The following is a 20,548-nucleotide window of genomic DNA, read 5'->3' on the forward strand; positions in this document are numbered from 1 at the left end:
AGTTAATCCCCCCAGCGAAAAAGAAGACCCTGACTCAGGGTGATTTTCTGCACAGCCAGCATTTGGGGGCTCGGGGGATAGTTGGATTAATGCTTGTCGCACCACTCTGTCATGTATTAGTATCACACCCATATCATATATTGACGCGAACAGTTAACTGTAGTTAACTCTGGGCTGCACAAACCCACCATTAACAAGCGAACTTGGTGACTCTTCCTGGTTCCTCAGATCTGCGTTGAATGGCAACTTCTCTGAGACTGGTACATTTTGTCATTGCCCACTGGCAGGTCACACCTTAGGCCCTCATAAATATGACAGGCCTTTGCTACCGCTGAGGTTCAAGAGATTTAAGTCAAGTCACAGATTTCCAGAAACTGGTTCGAATTTTACAAATGAACACTGAGCTGTTACTGCGGCTAGTTTCATGGCTAGTATCATGAATGAGGTCAAGGTGCTGTGCCTAACTTCTGGCAGACCTTGGATCCTGAAAGTAAAAGAAAGCAGGGAATTGTGGTTCGCATGCAATAAACCAGTCTCCAAATTATTAAAAAGGCATTTTATTATAAATACATTTTAGTTGTAGCAGTAAAATACATTTTGTGTTACCATGAATCTTTTAAGACAAAAGAACTTCACTGAGACAATGATCACAATGTAAGAAGTGTAGACCCCGCACCCCCCCACCCCAAAATGGAAAAGTTGTTCGAAGGAACCAAAGTGGATAAAGTAATTCCGAAACCAGGTTAAAAAAAAAAAAGAAAATGACCCTCCCCCCCAAAAAAGGAAGAAAATAAAGACCCTGGAGAGTGCCTTTGGGGCTATTTTATGGTACAAAGTCATTTTCACTTTAAAGGATAAACTCTTTAAGTATTAGAACCTCTCAGATGAGGTATCGTTCACTGTGAAGAAAAAAATAATCATAATTTTGCCAGAAATTAAGATTATTAGATGGCTGCACAAACAGGCCTGGGGGGAGCCTTAGACAGACCACCTCAGTTTTATGAAGCCTCCCTCTGGAAGACTTGCCAAAGTAAGACCCCGTATGGATTTGCTAAGTAACTGATTGTATGACATTAGCTAAACAAAGTTCAGATAAGAACTGTATATTTTGAAGCATTAAACACACACACACAAACCTGTCACTAATAACAGGACCCATTCCAAAATGCAAAACCCATTACCTTTATAATTTAGAGGAGAGGTATTTTCATCACCATATTTACCTAGGATACAACTACTACATGTAACCAGTACCTTCATGGGTTCCAAAGAATCAGGTCAGATGACGGGCACAGAAAAAGCGGCTACAGTACGGTGTCCTATACACGGACTGACAGGAAGCAGGCAGGGTCTGGATCTATGAAAATCCAAGACCCTTCCTCTGGACGGGAGGGGAGGACTGAGAAACGTTCTCAGGTGGAACCCACAGGTTGGGTCTTCAACCTGGGAAGAGAGAGGTCTTTGAATACACGGCATCATGCAAAGCCAAATGTGAATCAGCCAGAGCTTCCTGTGGGCTGGACACGGACAAAGGAAACTGTGCTGAAGGTGGACACAATTCCCGCGGAAGGGTAATCAAGCCTTTCAAGGAGGAAGTGCTGTGGTTGAAGAATTCCAAAGCTGTGCATTCTCTGATGCTTATCATGGGCACTTCTACACCTAAGTCATTCTAGAACTCTATTGCTTTTGAAGTACTTTTTTTTCTCCTTCTAGTATCTCAGTAAATTCAAAGCCAAACTAAAAGCCAGAGTCAGAGCCCAATACCCCTCAAGCTGCAGTCTGGGGGGAACATTACCAACAACGACAATAATATATGTATTTTTTAAATATCCAAACACTTTCTCAATTTCTTTCTCAAAAATACCTTGCTCATACATGCGTACCTATGGTTTATGAATAACTCATGCTTCGTCGGTGTGGATCCCCCCAGACTGTTGTTGCAAACATATGTAGATTTGTTTTAAGTAGAAAAGGAATCAGAGACAATTACCAATTTTCTGCCATCTACAACACTTCAGGCTCCCCTAATGCTTGCTGGCAGAGAATCCAGCGTAACTTTGTTAACCTGAGAAACGCATCATTTGAAAAGCAAATCCTTTGCCTTCGAAGCCCCACAGCCCACACCCCCCCCCAAAAGCTGTAAAAACCACAAACACATTATTTGGGGATTACTTATTGTTTTTAATGCTCCACATCACTGCCATCGTAGGACCGGGCCTCCTGTACCGTGACACTCGGATGGCTCCCTTTCACAATTCTCATCTCCATGTGTAGGGACCAAGACCAACGCTACGCCCACCAAACAGATGCACAGCTTCCAGAACAAAGCCCAGGCTGCAGGGTACACAAAACCAATCTCGGCCTAGAAACGAACGAGCTCCTGCACCCTAACACGGGAGAGTAGCACAGACTGTATTGGGGGTGGGCGATGCGGGGGAGGGATGGCGGCGGCCAACCCAGAGGCTCTCGTCACTCCACAGGGATCTTTCTCCATGAATGATCCACTCATGACATCATAACTGCTAAAACCTTCTCACATGGTAAGTTGTTTACACTGAGCAAAGACATGCATGGTTAGAAAGACCATCGGATTTTCTCTAGACCAGCAGTTCTCAAAGTGTGGGTCCTGGACCAGCAGCATCAGTGTCACCTGAGAACTTGTTGCAAGTGCAAATGATGAGGCTTCAGCGTGGGATCAGAAACTCCAGGGCAGGGCCCAGCCATCTGTCTGTGTTTCAACAAGATCCCAGGTAACTCCGATGCTAGCTGAAGTTTGAGAACCACTGCTCCTCCCTGCTCGAGCTTCTAAAATCTTAAAATAAGACAGATCTTTAAACAGATACTACTGGTGGACTTCTGTGTTGAAGCTATGTCATTGGCTACCCCTTCCATCCCCTACACTTCTCAAATATCAAAGAAAGGTATTAATGAAAAAATGTATTTGCAAAAACCAAGTATTTTTTAAAGTAATATTGATTTCCCCTCCTAGACATAGTTCTAAGGCAGGCAGTCACATGCTAGTATGCAAAACGGAATACAGAAGAGGCCTCCTATATGAGGTGCAGAAATAGCTAAAAAGACACCCCAAGAACATAAAGTTCCATAATATCGTTTAATGAACTCATAGAATTATATAAAACTTACTATGCTTTATGCTTAATATTTGTATCAAAATAAAATCTCTCTGTTGAACAAATTGCAAATAAAGTCTGGTCTAATACTGATTGCTGAAACTATACGTGTATGAATGTCTCTGGGTTTCCTTCACGCTCCAGTTTTAGAAGCTTCAGACAACTGTATAACTGGGTTTGGGGTTTAACCGCAGCTTACATTACTAAGTCTAGATTCTTCTATCAGATCTCTCCCTTCAAAAAAATTTAGAAACTCCTGTGACTGTTTCCTTGAAGTTTATTCCAAATTAGATATTTTCCATCATTTCAAAAATTTCAAATGTTACATTAAAAATGTCTTATTTTTAATGTTTGATATTCTAGTTTAAAGTAGTTAACAATACATTTTCTGAATGTGTCTTATAAGAATGTTAAACGTTAGTAAGATTCACTCCTTTTAACAATGGTCTTGTGATTGCTAATTGAACAGATGTATGAAAGTAGTTAAGTGTGAATTTAGCAGCTTTACAGTAAAATCTCAGCAAATAAATATCCAACTTCAAGTAGAAGGGAAAGGCAAGACGCCTAATATATGAGAACTCTGAAGACGAGCATGCCACGTACTCTTTCATGACCGTATCTTTATAATATGATGGACATCGCTACGTGATATTTTGAACAAGAAATCATAGAACATTATCCATTATTCCCAACTGCTGGGTAGTTTGTGGATCAGATGGCAAAGAGGGGAAAGCAAAATCAGGTTAACACATTTAATTCCGAGATTTAGGAAGACATGGAGGGTGGTGGTAGAAATTAAGGGTTTTTGTATTGTTGGTGGGGCGCCGGGGGGGGATGGCTCATAAGAAATGATGTCTGGTTAATCATAAAGGACAAATTACTACCTTTGTGGAGCTAGAAGGAAAAAAAAAAAACAACAATGGATGGTAGCCTAAATTACATTTTAAGGCAGCAATCTGTATGTCTCAATATATTTAAAGTTTTAATCTTGTATTTTTATATTTTCTGGGACTCCCTTTTCAGAGACAACTCTGATATGAAACAATGCTATCTAACCGGTGTGTCTTTTTAAATGACTATTTCAGTAAATCTAATTTTCTTAAGAACAATAGCTGATATCTAAAATTTAACTTGAAATTGTTTTTTCACACCCCTGGCTCTTAGGCAAGGGTGGCTCTCTCTAGCCAAGGTGGCTAGAGATACATTCTTCTATGTTTACAGTTTTGCTCTTAAGATATATATACATGAAAAATATTAAACATGTCAGGTAACTACACTAGAGCAAGATAATACCATATATTAATTATCTCAAAGTGAGGAAATTCAGTTAGCTTTCTCAGCAATTTCAATGCCTCCATAAACAAAGAAACTATTTTCACAAATAGGTCTTGGAGATTGCTATGTTTAATTAGGTAATGCTTATTCAGTGGGAATTCTGCTTATTTTACTTATTCTGCAATTCTTTGAACTGAAAAGACCAACTGATGTTTACACTGAACCTGAACTTATTCTAGAATCTCTCACAAAAAAAAATCACACAAAGCAGTTTGTTATTTCATATACGCAAAATGACCTGCATAGAAAGCCTATCTGTCTGAGGAAAGGAAAATTAAGGTCATGTTAGTTTAAATGGTCAATAATTAACTACTGATTAATCAAAAACAAAGCTCTGCTAAAACAATTTGGCAAAGTGTGTGCCAAATTGGCAGCCAAAACCCCTTTTAAAAACACACCAGAAAACACCCACGTTACACTGAATGAGTTTCTTTCTTCGAACCTTAACAAAAATTCATTTTTAGATCAGGAGAAAAACCTTGAACATAGATACTCTACAAGTGCTATCACCCAAAAGAATTTCTTTAAGGTTAAAAAAAAAAAGAAAATCTCAAGTAGCACTGAAATTAAAAAGTGAGATGAAAAAAAAAAAGATTCTGGCAAGAAAAAGGAAAAACCTCAGAGTGATACAAAGAACAAAGAAGTAGAAAGACATCGTGTGAACAATTAACTTCACTGAAAAGAAATCTGTTCTGGAAGAAAAGGAAGCTGGTAATAGTTGGTATCATCCAAGAGTTAACATCAAGCTTTCTTTAAAAAAAGAAAAAAAAAAAGTTCCATCTCAACTCTAAGGTTGAACCCAGCACATAAGTTGTTTCTAAGTCTGCTTTGTGGGTACTGGCTAATACTACCTAAGTAATACCCAGACTGCATGAACGGCCCTCAGAAGTCACACCTCATTGCAAGAGAAATTTAGTGATTCCTGCAGTAAGACTTGCTCAGAACCATTATTTATGGTTGGGAAGATGGCATTAAGTGATGCTGAGGAAGGGCAGGTGTGCTAGAACACGCACTCGAGGCAGAATCTAAAAAGGTAGTAGATGAAAATGATATCCGAATCCTTGACTGGCTGCAGGAACAGTAAGGAAATGAGGGCCACTTGGACACAGCAGACAGGGGACGGATAAGCAGCTATTATTTCTAGTGTTTTTGGAAATAACTGCTGAAACAAGGCTGCCACAACGACTTCGCAGCTTCCTTATCCAAAGCTTCCAGTGTCGGTGTATTTATGTAAAGCGGTGGGGTATGCCCTTGACCTCGTTAACTATAAATACAAATAATTTCAAATTGATGCTTTTTAAAGGTTCAAGAACGGAAAACCGAAAATTAGGCAATCACTCCACAGCAAAGGATTATCTGAAAGCCCTGACGTGCCAGTTCTGTCTTCCTATTCTCAAACGCTCCCGAACATTTCTGCTGGGGGGTGGGGGGAGAAAATCATCACGATTGGAAAAAACGATTTCTCACAGACATCCTCACATCAGGGAGATCTAATCTTCGTTTGGGCTACGTCTTGAGTTTCGTCAGAGAATCGGAAATACATAGCTATGTGGCGAGACATTTTCTTCTTTTCTTATGACTAAAGTTATCTCGAGCAAAATCTGACCTAGTTCAATGCGGTGGTCTGACATCAGCCAGAGAAAACGTGGTGCTGGAACTTGCCGACTCTGTTTTCCAACTGTGATTTATACTAACCATTAACACGTCTGCAGTCGACACGTCTCCATCTGCTGCCTCACACAAGGACTCGTGGCCCCTAACGGAAAGCCACAGGCAAATGACGGGCACCCACTCTGAGCAGAAGGACAGATCGGAAGAACGGAGGTGCTCTTTGTTTGTCCTGCAGGCTCGCTAACCTTGAACTCAAGGCATTCTCTTCTCCTAAACTGTCTGAGGATGATGGGGGGGCGTTGTAGCTGGCCACCAGCAACTAAACTCCAGACCCAGAAGAGATGTAAGGAGTTTTCTGTACTCCTGGTCCTTTTCAACCCCATTTTAAAAATGTTCTGTGAATACAGGATGCCCTATTCAAAGTAGTCCTCCAAAAAACTATTTTGGAAAGGATCATCGGGATCCATTGGTTCATTAGCAATGTTTTCCAACCTTATCTTATTTTTTTAAAAAAAGTTATATTGTAGTTTCAAGATATCTCTGAAGTAGAAAAGTAGTACTACCAAATCAGGAAAACAATAAGGACATGCATTGTTTCAAATGTGTTACAAGACCACAAGTTTCAAGAGGGTAAATGTTTTCCTTTGGATTTTACCAAAGTTCATTCAAAACAATTTTTAGACTGTAGGATAATTAAGATAGCTATTTAAATTTTATGTTTTTATACAAGTTCAGTGGGGTTATTTTATGAGAATCAAAAGACATGAAAAACAAGGGTAGTTTTTTGCCCCAGATTTTGATGAATTTTGATACATTTTGGACAAACATTATATTTCTTTTTAATGATGTCCTCAAACAAAACAGTTAGCAAAATATTGGAATTGCCATATATAATGTCACATTTTAATGTAAACATCAAATAAGGTACCAAAATTTTTACTGGAGGGAAAAAAAAAACCAACCTTAAAGCGGTACAATTCTTTATACCACTGGAGAGGGGGGGAAGCCAGATTACAAACATTTACACATGCATAGTGAGAAAAAAAGGATTTTACTAAATTCACGCATTTTTAAAATAGTTATCAAGTCTACTAAGCACCAACAATCCTAAAAATTTTTCAGCTTCATGATTTGTTTAAAAAAAAAACACACACACACACTATCAAATTAACGTTAAAAACAAGCTTGAAGTATAGCTTGTCCAAAAAATAACTAAATATGCCAATGTTTTTTCATGTTACAAAAAACAGTGGCATACAAAATACACCTGCAAAGAATGCCTTTAACTCTATCCTACAGTGGATGGAGATTACAACAGCACATCATACATAGTCTAAAACTATAAAAGTTTTAGAATGCAGCATCTTGTCACCAAAAAAAAAAAAAAAAAGCTGATAAAACTTAAAGTATTTAGAAGATGCTGCCCCTTTATTTTAAAAAATTTTAAATGAATTTAAGCAAAAATAACATACATTTGTACATCAACTGGCCATTTCTGGTACAGAAACCCAGCATATGGTAATATTATTGAATAAATGTAAATGCTACTTACAATTTTTTTTCTTTTTAAATACATTTTAGACAAAGTTTTTTTTCTTTTTTTTTTATAGTTGCACAATTAACCTCTTAGCTGCTAGCTTGATGCAAACATACGTAACGATACACAAATTTAAAAATATTTTTTATTCTACATAAAAGCTGTCAAAAGACTCACGTCAAAAATGCAAAATAATGGAATATACTTTTAAAAAATTAGTCGCAAGTCTAGCAGCAAAGCAAGTAAGTGAGAACATGTTTAATATTAAAACAAAGGGAACTGTGCATCTATAGATGAAGTCCAACTATCTTAATTCTACTGATACAAACAGAAATTAAAACATTCTCCCTTGAGGGGAAAAAAGGTGATTATTTAAAATAGGAGTAAAAGCCATTGCTGCCTGATGAGCTCCCCAGGCTAAGTTCCTGGAACAGAGACAGAGGGTCGCTACTCTTCTTGGCCTGCTCAGGCTGGGGCCTGGGCTTGGGAGGGGCCCGCAAAGCACTGGCGTAAGACATAGCGGGCTTGCTGCCCCCAGAGCTCTGCTGGCTACTGCTGTTGGCCGACTCCACGATCTGCTTGTTGGGCATGAGAGGGGGAAACTGGCCGAGATGCTGCAGCACATTATAGTTGAAGGAACTGGACACCTCGAGGTTCTCAGACTTCAGCTGATCCTCAGGGGCTTTGACGGTCTTGGGTGGAACTAAAAGCAGAGAACAGTAATGAGGATTTGAGGGCATGCCCAGCAACATCCGTGCATCTCGTCGGCTCACGGTGTCACAACTGGTTCTCATCTCCAGGAACTCAGTGACAGTACAGCCACGAGGACGGACCACTTCTGCCACAGAATGTTGAAATCACAACACATCTAATCAAATCATTAATAACACTTGCAAAAGAATTAACTACGTCAACGAGAATAGCTAACATACAAAAACTAGAGATCAAAGCCAAAGGTTTACTTCAAAAATCTGTTTTACATGTGTACACTGTGATATTTATTATAGTAACTGCTCAACTTTGAAAATGAGAACATACATGTTCTTTCTTAAACAGAAAGGATTTATATATGTGGACTTCTGATCAAACAGCTCTTATGATTAACAAGTAACAGTAACACTGGATTTCATTTCGTAAAGATTTTATTTATTTATTTATTTATTTATTTATCAGTCAGAGAGAAAGAGAGAGAGAGCACACAAGCAGGCAGAGTGGCAGGCAGAGGTGGAGAGAGAAGCAGGCTCCCCGCCAAACAAGAAGCCCAATTCGGGACTCCATCCCAGGACTCTGGGATCATGACCTGAGCTGAAGGCAGAGGCTTAACCGACTAAACCATCCAGGCGTCCCTGGATTCCATTTCTTAAGAATGTCCTCTTTTCTTATAATGTATAAGTAAACACAGAATATGGTGGAGGAAAAATGGCTATAAATTTTTCTTCACATTTCCTGTATGTAATTTGCCTGATTCTTAACATTCTTTAAGATTCGACTCCACTCTTCCCTAATTTTACTGTCCACTAAACCAAGAACTGTTTTTTAAACACTGCTTTTTTCAATATTTTAAAGGTTTAACTAAAGTGGGGGGAGGAAAATAATTTTCCCTCTACTCTTGTAGGTTCTTAGCTGAGACACCCCCTATATTAAGACAGATTAACAGGAGAAAAACAAACAAAAGTTTAATAAACATGTATGCCTTCTATATACTGAGGGAGATCCAGGAAACTTGAATAACTCCCGGAAATGGCCCAAACCAGCAACTAAAATAACATCTCCAGCTAAAGGCAAAAGATGTTGGGGGTAGAGGGCAGTTATGCAAGGTTACCAGGAAAGGCCCAGTGAACAAGGGGAAAAGTTGTTATGCAGGGTTAAGTTAAAGGGTCAGCTGTTGTTTTCTCCAGGTATACTTTCCAGAAATTTAGAATCCTCCTCCTCTTCCTGGTACAGAAAGGGAGATACTCTTACAAATAGAGATTTCCCTTGTAAATGTACATCTCTCTTACAAAATGGTAACTCTCACCCCGTTTTCAGAGCTTCTGTGTCTATAGTTTCTTAAAAATAATCAGCCTAAAATAATCGTTAACACCAAAAAGCCCTACTTGAGGGTGGCAAATGCTGCCCCCCTTCACTAACACTGTATTGGATTATACATATTTACTAGGATAATTTGGAAACTACAGAAAAAGTCAAAGAGGAAAATAAATCATTCACCTTCTCCTCTACCAGAGATAAGCCTTAACCTGGTGTTAAGACATCATATAACACAGATATTTCATAAGTTATTTAGGTAACCTTTGGCTTTTAGAAATTTGGATTATATTCAACTTTTCACACCTTTAAATACTGTGATAATACTGTGATATTATAGACAAATATTTCTAAATATTCATGACTATTTCCTTACGATAAACCCCTAGAAGTATAATGCCTGAGTCCTAAGGTATATACATAATTAGAGCTTTCGTTAACTACAGCCAAACGTTACCCCAGACAGATACTGCCTACATACACTCTGCCAACAATGCTTGCCCATTCCCTACCCCGTCACAACACTGGTGGTTTTTGGTTTTTTGTTTTCAGTCTTAGCCTATTTTATAAATAAATATCTTGTTGTAGCTCTAATTTGCATGTCTTTTGATTACAGATATTTATGGATTCTTTTCCCTATGTTTATTATCTATTTATGCACTGAGATGGTAAAGTGAAAATACTTCATTTTTTAGTTTTAGCATTTCATTGAATCAACATGCTAATTTCATAGTACTACCTAAAACTTAGGAAATTAGTGAATTCGTTTAGGGGCACCTATGTGGCTCAATTCGTTAAGCATCTGATTCTTGATTTTGGCTCAGGTCATGATTTCAGAGTCACGGGATAGAGCCCCACATTGGGCTCCATGCTCAGCTCGAGTTTTGAGATTCTCTCCCCTTCCCTCTACCCTCCCCTTGCTTGCAAGGTTGTGTTCTCTCTCTTTAAAAACAAATAAATAAATAGAATGTTTTTTAAAAACTCATAACATTGTCCAAAATTAGTTTAGGGACACCTGGGTGGCTCAGGTGGTTGGTTAAGAGTCTGCCTTTGGCCCAGGTCATGATCTCAGGGTTCTAGGATCAAGTCCCACATCAGGCTCCCCGTTCAGTAAGGAAGTCGGCTTCACCTTCTCCCTCCACTGCTCATGCTCTCTCTCACCCTACCCCCACCCCAATAAATAACATCTTTTTAAAAATTAGTTTAAGGGGCGCCTGGGTGGCTCAGTGGGTTGAACCTCTGCCTTCGGCTCAGGTCATGGTCTCAGGGTCCTGGAATCAAGTCCCACATCAGGCTCTCTGCTTGGTAGGGAGCCTGCTTTCCCCTTTTCCTTCTGCCTGCCTTTCTGCCTACTTGTGCTCTCTTTGTCAAATAGATTGATAAAATCTTTTTTAAAAAATTAGTTTAAGGGGTGCCTGGGTGGCTTAGTTGTTAAGCGTCTGCCTTTGGCTCAGATCATGACCGCAGAGTCCTGGGATTGAGCCCCGCATTGGGTTCCCTGCTCAGCAGGAAGTTTGCTTCTCCCTCTCCCATTCCCTCTGCTTGTGTTCCCTCTCTCGCTGTGTCTCTCTGTCAAATAAATAAATAAAATCTTTTTTAAAAATTAGCTTAAGCCACCTAACATATTTTTAGAACATTTCTCACTTGTCCATTGATGATGTCACTGATTTTGTAAAACAATTACTTTTAAGAACATTAGTTTAACAAACATTTCATGATGAATCACTAAATTCTACTCCTAAGCCAAGTATTACACTGTATGTTAACTAACTAAAATTTAAATAAAAACCTGAAACATAAAAAAAAAAAAAAGCCAAACATTTCACTACAACAGTGGCCTGTACTAGCTACTATAACATATTTTATTGGTTGTTCAAAAACTTACTGTTCTTTTTCACTAAGATTTATTTAACCATGCTCTCATTTTTGTGACAGTATAATTAGAGTATAAAATATTTTCAACTAAATAATCAATACTTATAAAATAAGCCCAGAGGCAGTTTCACCTAATGCCTATACACTTAATGAACCACAAATCTGAGATCTCTATTAATGTGACTTATCACATATTCTCCAAAGAAGAGAAACTATGCTTTAACAGCATCACTAATCTGACACCCAATGATCTTTTTCAAAGTGCATATCTCTAGATAATCTTACATTTTCACCTAAACATCACTAGAGAATGTCTGATGAAGTATGCATCGTCCCTGGGGCGGGGGTGGGGGGACACCACTGGGTGTAAAAGCTGAGCAGTGTGACCGCCTGCCCACGACCCCAGCTCCTCAAGCACACAAAACCTATCTGCTTATCTTCTTCCTCAGCAGACATTCTCCAAGAGCGGGACGTGTGATCAGTGACAAAACAGGAAATCCAAAGTTCAGAAAAGTCAAAGATACAATTCTCTGCTCTCAGGTTTTCAAGTGTGGAGAAAATGTGACCACATCAGACACAATGACCACTTTTAAATACCAAACCAATTCGATATGAACAGTTTTCTTTAACTGAAGAAGTCTCAAACTTCAGAAAGAAGTTGCCCGCACGGGGACTATTTTCCCTCTGATTTCCCCCTGGCTAAGGCTGGGAATAAAAAGGAATAAATAAATAAATAAATACTAATGGACAGGAAGTTGTGCTTCAGGAAACTCGTGGTCTTGAGTTCATTTTTTTTAACACTTAACTGTTACTTTCAGCTAAAGAATACTACAATTTGTCTGCTAGTTATGACAAAATAATAACTGTATATTTGTGGAAAGGACCCCAAAAAATGACATGTGCTTTGGACAGTTATTTAAAAACTTTCTTCCTTATCAGTTCATGTCAGGTTTTTACTGGTTTGGGCCAAAACTTACCCTACAATTTAAGGTGGAAAGAAAAAAAAAAAGAGAGAGAGAAAGGATGTTATCTTTAAAATAAATTATAATAATTACTCACCCATCAAAAAGAATGAGATCTTGCTGTTTGCAATGACACGGACAGAACTAGAATGTATTATCCTAACTGAAATAAGTCAGTCAGAGGAAGACACAAACCATGTGATTTCACTCATACGTGGGATTTAAGAAACAGAACAGATGAACACAGGGGAAGGGAAGGAGAAATAAAATAAGAGAAGAACAGAGAGGGAAGCACACCACATGAGGCTCTTAACTGTAGGAAATAAACTGAGGGTTGCTAGAGGGGTGGGGGATGGGGTAACCAGGTGACGGGTATTAAAGAGGGCACGACATGTAATGAACACTGGGTGTTCTGTGCCAGTGTTGAATCATTGAACTCTACCCTTGAAACTAATAATACAGTACATGTTGAATAAATTGAATTTAAATTTAAAATTTTTAAAAATAAAAATAAATTTAAAAATAAAAACTAAATTATAGTTAAAAATAAATGATAATAAACAAAACAACTAAAAATTAACAAGTTCTTATCACTGATTTGTAATTGAGATGTTTCTCAAGAAATTCAGGTATGATAATATGAGCGTATGTATGTTACACCTTTAAAATGACAAAGGAACCTTGGCAAAAATGCAGCTGCTTATACACTGTAGGTATTCATGAACGTTTAAAAAATTAAAATGACAACAATGTCTTTTGCCAGGAAACAAAACCAAAATTTTTCTAATGCTTTTGTCCTACTATGTCTATTGTTCTAAAAATATGCTTACATGGCACATACTCAAAAATGGGCCAGTTACAGAAACAATAGATTCACATTCTAAAGATGAACAAAATTAAATTCAAATACAAAGGTTGATGCCACCAGGGCAGAAAATCATAAAACAGAGATCACAGACTTATTCGCAAAAATCAGTGTCCACAGCCTACAAAGAGAAGGCTACAGGTTGGAGAACTTAAATAATACCATTTGTTTCCTCACATTTTATATTAAAAAAAAAAAAAGAGGGAAGATAAAAGTGCATTTACTTGCATTCAAGGCTAAAGACTTCAGACTTCACTGAACTATACAGTATAGGGCCATTCCAATGCCTTTCTATGTCTTTCTTTTTTTTCCCCTCTTTAGTCTCGGATTTCTCAGTCCATTAGAATACAAGGAACAAACACAAGATTTCTAGATCTCAAAATGTTGGACTTTATTAGTTTCTCTCCTGGCCAAACTCTACTCTGTAGCAAACTGTCAACGACTTTATTGACAATAAATCCTTAAAAACTGATGCTGACCCAACAAACTCCTCCCACCCCTAATCCTGGGGAGAGGCTGGGGCGGGGGCGGGGGTGGGGGGAGTTGATCAAAAGCCAAAAAACAAACTTCTCCCAAGCAAAGGTGACTCTATTTAGAAATACAGTTTAAATTCCATGACTTCTTTCATTCATCCACAGGTCAAAATGATCAAAGTGATGAGCTCCCAGAGATAGATCTACTCTCCTTCCAGAGCATAAACATGGACTCAACGTAGTGCTGAATTAAATTAACACTGTATGCCTGAGACACACCCATGGGCTATGAGCATCCGATATTATCCCAAGACAATAATGTCAACAGGGGCCGGAGGAGCGGAAGAAGGACTCCAGTATCCGGGAGCGGACAGTTACAACTGCGGTTTGAAGAACCCACCAACTCCATCTTACCGATCAACTCTCTGGGCTGAGCTGTCCTGCTGGATCCATTACACGGAATGTTCTGATAGGGGGTAGATGAGGTGGTGTTTACCCAGGACTCCGGGGATGAAAAGTTGAAAGAAGATTGGTTATTATGGTCCTGAAGCTCTTTACACTGAGCAAGACTGTCTTGAGGAGTGCTTACTTCTTCAGAACAAGGCTGGACTGAGCTAGATGAGATTCTTCTTTGGTACAAGGGCCGACCAGGTCCTCTGGGTTCATACTACACAAAGAAAAAGGGCATTTCGTAAATCAGTGGAACCTACACCCCCTCCCCCCTTTGGTACACAGCAATCGCACTGTATTAAACAGCAATGCTCAAAATACTGTCCTCTGTGACGATGATCTCCTCCCTACCACCCGGCCCGGGAAAGCAGCCTGAGCTCTGGACACAGTGTTCAGGAGACCTGGGTTCAAAACTCAGTTCTGGCCCTTAGCAGGCAGTCCTATGACAACGCACGTCTACTTTCTGTTTTCTTATCTGTAAGATACAGAGCTCAACTACCTGTCTTTGGTTCTAAAACTCTATTGCCATCTTAGGTAACATTAGATTAAGAACGAAGAAAGGTATTGGCTCAAATTAAACTATATCACAGTCAACTGAACCACAGCCGCCCTGAACAGTAACCCATTCTCGACTTTTCTCCTGCGCCAAACCTTCACAGCCTCCCGATTTATTATTCCTTAGATTTGATGGCAAGACATGACTCCCCCAACCGCACATGAAGCGCTCCTGATTGGGCTCACTCTCTGCACATCCTTTCACATATAGTCTTCGACTGACACAGAACATTATTTTCTTCAAAAAATTCCTTAAGAGGCACACCTAGGTGGCTCAGTTGGTTAAGCGTCTGCCTTCAGCTCAGGTCATGATCTCAGGATCCTAGGATCCAGCCCCGTCTTATGTCACACTTCTCCCTCTCCCTCTGCCCCTCCCTTCTGCTCATGTGTGTGCGTATGCGCAATCTCTCTCTCTCTCTCTCCAGTAAATAAATATAATCTTTCTTTCAAAATTCCTTTAGGGCACCTAGCTCAGTCAGTTAAGCATCTGACTCTTGGTTTCAGCTCAGGTCATGATCTTGGGTCATGAGATCAAGCCCCGCATTGGAGGAGACAATCTCTTTCCCTTTTCCCCCACTTGTGCTCTTGGCCTCTCTCTCTCTCTCTCTCAAAAAAAAAAAAAAAATCCTTTATACATTTGAAACCCAACTAACTCCTTGTATTTTCTCCTCGCTAAACTGCACAGCCCAGATCCCTTTAATGCTCTCAACAAGAGCCATCAGCCAGCCATTTCAAGATTTTTTTACCATTGCCCACGGACTCTCCAATTCCCTCCTGCCTCACTGCTGTGACCAACACTCCGCCTCTGTCTTGGTGACAAGGCAGCATGAGGGGCGGTGAGGTATGCAGCCTCAGTCTGGAGCCAGACTGTTAGACTTCAGGATGCATTTTACCAGCCAGCACTGTCACCTGGGCAAGTGGCCCGACCTCTTGGGAACTTCGCCTGTAAACGGAGCTTCGTCACCCATCGGACCTACCTCTTAGGACTGTGGTAAGAACTAAATGAGTTCAGCATGCACAGCATTAAACACTGTTCCTGGCACATAGGAAGGGTTTGTTGTCATACAAGTGTTTTAATAAACATATAAAGATAAGATCCCATGTAGATCTTAAATGATGGAATGAGACTGACGGACTATTGCACTCCTCTCCCGCCTCCCCAATTGTAACATTTATTATTCAGTTTGTGATCACTATGGTTCTGAGGAATCTGTCTTTTGCCACTGTTGTTAGCAGTAATTGGAAATCAGGAACAGGAGATTAGATTACAAAGGAGAGAGAGAGAGATGAATTAGCAGCGATCACAGGATGTTTGCTGGGAATATAAAACAGCAGCAAACTGATATTCTCAAGCCAACTAAACGGAAGACACTGGATATAAGCACTGTGAGGGTAAAGTCATCCCAGATGAATCACTAGGATATAAGGCAGGAGAGGGAATGGGCTTAGACTGCCTGCCCTTGTTCAGAAGGCAGGAAAGGACAGGAGGAGAGCAATTTTCTCACTATTAAATGATGAGTTTCCAGACTGTTTCTTCATTTCTAAACTTTAGTTACTGGATGACGAAGGCAAGAGTTATCCTTCCATCTGGCTAGTTCTTTTTTTCGTATATCTTTATTGCTCTTCTGTCCTTAAGTATAATATCGAAATTCACCTTTAATTTTGCTCTGCTTTAAAAGAATGTTTTCAGTGATCAAGATCACTCTGAATGTGATTCCAGTTTTCTAGAATATAACTGCCACCTGTGAATTTAATCAGCATATTTGATGATTAAATTATGATTAAATTATGATGTTCAGTAGAATAACCAACCCTCCTAAACTGCTTCACTTTCTCTAGGGCTAGGTAATCCCTGAGTGACTAATAACAATAGCCTGTGCAATATGTCTTCTTTATCAAGGGTTGTTACCAAGATCATCAGCTCCTAGAATCAAAATAAAGTGTTTCTTTGTATCACTATGCCCTGAGTATTTAGTAATAAGCCCAGTCACAATCTGCCAGGAATCACATTCTAAAGTCTTTACATGTGAATATGAAAATACAAAACTAACATCTGTTAAGGCCTCAGAAAGAACAGGTTATGATAATCAAATACCCTGGTGATACTGAACACTAAATAAACTTATATAAATTTCAGGCATTAGCTTTTTAAGCCTTTTTGCATTAAAATACTAAGCGTATGTATGCTGGTAGTAGAAACAAAATATCTTTTTACGATGAACAGATACACATAAACCGCAAAGCTTAAATGAGGAAAACTAAAAATCAGAAAGCGAGGGAAAGCTGAAATGAAAGTAGACAATACTCAATTAAGCTTTTCAGAAAATGTGTATCATTTGTATCATTCAACTGAAATCCCAAAAAAATCACACAGTTGACATGCACAGCAGGAACTGTGGAAGTACTGTGTAACATACTTATTATAAGAGTTCCTAAGCAGCTGACAAAGATGAATGTGCAGATGAAATATGAAATTCAATTTCAAATCACATCATAAATATGATTGATCCTTTCTGTCAGAAAAGGAACCAAAACTTGAAATTGTTTTTAAAAAGTCTGCTGGTACACATAGATGAAGGTAATGCATGAAAATATGATTTGCTATTTTCAAATCTGTCCTCAAAGGAATCTGAGTAAAGGCAGAGAAATCTTGATGACAAGTGAAAAAATTGGTTCATATACCAAATAAACTACATTTTAGCAGTTCTGTAGTTTTCAGCATCAGATTTGTACAGTTTTTGTTAGATTTATATCTAAGTATTTCATTTTTCTTTAAGCTATTGTAAATGGTATTGACTTGTACATTTTAGTTTCCAATTATACATTGCTAGTATATAGAAATGAGATTGATTTGTGTGTGTTGATCTTATATCCTGAAACCTTGTTATATTCATATTAGTAGAGGATTCTTGTTGGTTTGTTTTCTGGATAGATTCCTTGGGCTTTCCTACATTGATAATCCTGTCATCTTTGAATAGGGAGAGTTTTATGTCTTCCTTTCCAATCCCCATGCCTTCGATTTCTTTTTCTTGCCGTACTGCTTTGGCTAAGATTTCCAGTATGATGTTGAATAGGAGTGTTGAGAGTGGAAATTTTATCTTGCTCCTAGTCTTAGAGAGAAAGTATTCAATCTCTGCCACTAAATATAATGGTAGCTGTAGGATTTTTACAGGTGCTCTTTAACAGGTTGAGGAATTTCTATTTCTAGCTTGCTAAGAGCTTTTATACATCACAGATATTATATTAAATGTATGTGGCTTTGTGGGGGTTTTTGGGGGGGTAATATCTTAAAATCTTTTAAAAAAAAAGGACTTGATAAATTATAAAACAGTATTTTTTTAAAAAGGCATGATTCCCAGTTGGGGGGGGGGACTGGCCCAAGACTCCACTAAAATAATAATGAATTAATATAAAAGACCCACAACAATCAGGACCAAATGACCAGCATTAATAAAGGACACAATTTCTGGGCTATATGGAGACTCAGTGGAGGAACAGTATCTGTGAAAGAAGCATGGAGTTAGAGCCACAAACTCCAAAAAAAAAGATGAGAACCAATTCACCCTGCAGAATTCCACAGAGTCTCAAGCCTCAGAAACACCAGCTACCATGAAAAGTGAAGGGATAAAACTGGGGGCAGGGGAATGTTAAATGAAAGTCTGTGCAGCTGAACAGCTTCTCACTCTGCATTCCCCCAACCACCAGAGGAATTCAAGCATTAAAAGATCCCCAGGGAAAAGCCTGCCAGGCAGTAAGTCCTGAGAAACAAACAAACTCCCAAGTTGCTCGTTAGTGACATAGACAATTGAAGGTTACTAGACATTTAAGGAGAGTTTCCAGCACAAAAGATGGTCATAGGTAAACAAACAGAAGAAAAGGGAGGCCCAGAGGAAAAAAAGTAACAATGATGTTTTAAAAATATTTTTGAAATATTATTTTAGTTCTTACTAAAATTCTAAAATAAGACAAGAACAACAAACCCTCAACTGGTTCTGTTGAAAAAGGCATTACATTTATAAAAACAAAACTAAGACATTATGAAAAAGGAAAAGCTTGAGAATAAAGAACTCCTGGAAATTAAAACATTTGTGGGCTCAAATACAAAATGCAATAGGAGGGTTTGTAGATAAAATTAAATTTTAAAAAATCTTTCAGAAAGTAAGAAAAAATACAAAGATACCAAAATATGACAGGACCAAAAAAGATATGGAGAGTCCAGGAGGTCTAACAAATGCTTTAGAAAGAGACACAGAGAAAAGAGATGATAGAACATTAACAAAAATATAATGTAAGACAATTTCAAAGAGCTGAAGGATATGAGTCTTTCTCTAGAGCACTGCTGTCTGTAACACCTTTCTGTGACGATGGAGATGTTCTGTACCCTCACTGTTCAATAAGCTGACCTCTAGCCACCTGTGGCTACTGAGCAATTGAAATGTGGCTAGTAGAAATAAGAAACAGATTATTTTATTTCATTTCATCTTAAATAATATCTAGCCCATCTGCAATTCCTGTAGGTTTTTTTGTGGTTTTTTTTTTTGTAAGATTTTATTTATTTATTTGACAGAGAAAGCGAGAGAGAGCACAAGCAGGCAGAGCAGCAGAGGGAGGGGGAGAAGCAGGCTCCCCACTGAGCAGAGAGCCCAATGCCAGGCTCAAACCCAGGACCCTGGGATCATGACCCGAGCCAAAGGCAGATGCTTAACGACTGAGACACCCAGGTGCCCCATTCCTGTAGGTTTTAACTACAAATAGATCTTGACTTAATTTACATCTCACATTTCCGCGGCTACATCATAATCCAAGCCACCATCATTCCCTTGTCCAGACAACTGACACCCTTCATTATTCCTTTCATGTCATTTTAAAGGAATGATTTTTAAAATAAAATGCATTATCTAAGCATAACTTTAAAAACAACTTTAATGTCAACATTAGGTTTATAAAATTCAATCATAACAATAGAAGCAAAATTTATCTTAATTTTTCAAACCGTGGTACATTTATCTCTGGGTTTTGTTACTGTTTTTCTTAAAAGAAAGGTATACTGAAATGAATGTGACTTTGTAGCAAAGTGCATTAACATCAATTTAGTTTTAAATAAAGAAAAATACCATCAGAAGCAGCTCACAGGCGAAGGCACTTACAATTTGCAAACAGTATCTTCCCACCAAGCGATATTATTTTCCTACATCCAAACACAAGGTAATAGAGGAGATGCTAGAATGAATGCAATATTGCATCTGAGAGAGAAATGTCAGATTTGCTGCTGTGACATTTTGAGCTACCTTGAATCTATCTGGCTCTTGTTTACTCTTCTTGAATATGAAACAGTCAAGTTATCCATTACAGACTGCAACACCTCCTACAGTGAGAAGTGTCAGCTTAGGTAGGAAATAAATATCCACAGAAGTTTACCTTTAACTCATGACTATTTGTATTTTCTCTGAAGAACCATAATTATCATAATTAAGCAAATTTCCTAGCCTTAAAAAACAAGTTAATGCCAGAGAATTTTTGTTTGACATTTAAAGAACACTGAGAAATGGGGGCGCCTGGGTGGCTCAGTCAGTTAAGCATCCAACTCTGGATTTCAGCACAGGTCATGATCCAGGTCATGGGATCCAGCCCTGTGTCAGGCTCTGCACTCAACTCAGAGTCCGCCTGTCCCTCTCCCTTCTCCCATCGCTCGCTCGCTCGCTCTCTCAAATAAATGAAATATTAAAAAA

At 38.7% G+C, this 20,548-nt stretch overlaps 1 protein-coding gene across 6 annotated transcripts in view; it reads right to left on the minus strand.

Moving 5' to 3' along the window:
- Nucleotides 1–6,958: 6,958 nt before the first annotated feature.
- HELZ (helicase with zinc finger) overlaps nt 6,959–20,548 on the minus strand; it is a 157,072-nt gene continuing 143,482 nt past the window's right edge. For all 6 annotated transcript variants that reach the window (XM_032870803.1, XM_032870801.1, XM_032870800.1 and 3 more), the window contains 2 exons: nt 14,229–14,481; nt 6,959–8,317 (listed from right to left, as the gene is read on the minus strand). In XM_032870803.1, coding sequence (XP_032726694.1) covers nt 7,983–8,317; nt 14,229–14,481 — 588 coding nt within the window. In that variant the 3' untranslated portion in view covers nt 6,959–7,982. The remainder of the gene's footprint in view (nt 8,318–14,228; nt 14,482–20,548) is intronic.

Source organism: Lontra canadensis, unplaced genomic scaffold (genome assembly GCF_010015895.1).
Source record: "Lontra canadensis isolate GAN:19392208 unplaced genomic scaffold, GSC_riverotter_1.0 scaffold41, whole genome shotgun sequence".
Taxonomy (NCBI): Eukaryota; Metazoa; Chordata; class Mammalia; order Carnivora; family Mustelidae; genus Lontra; species Lontra canadensis.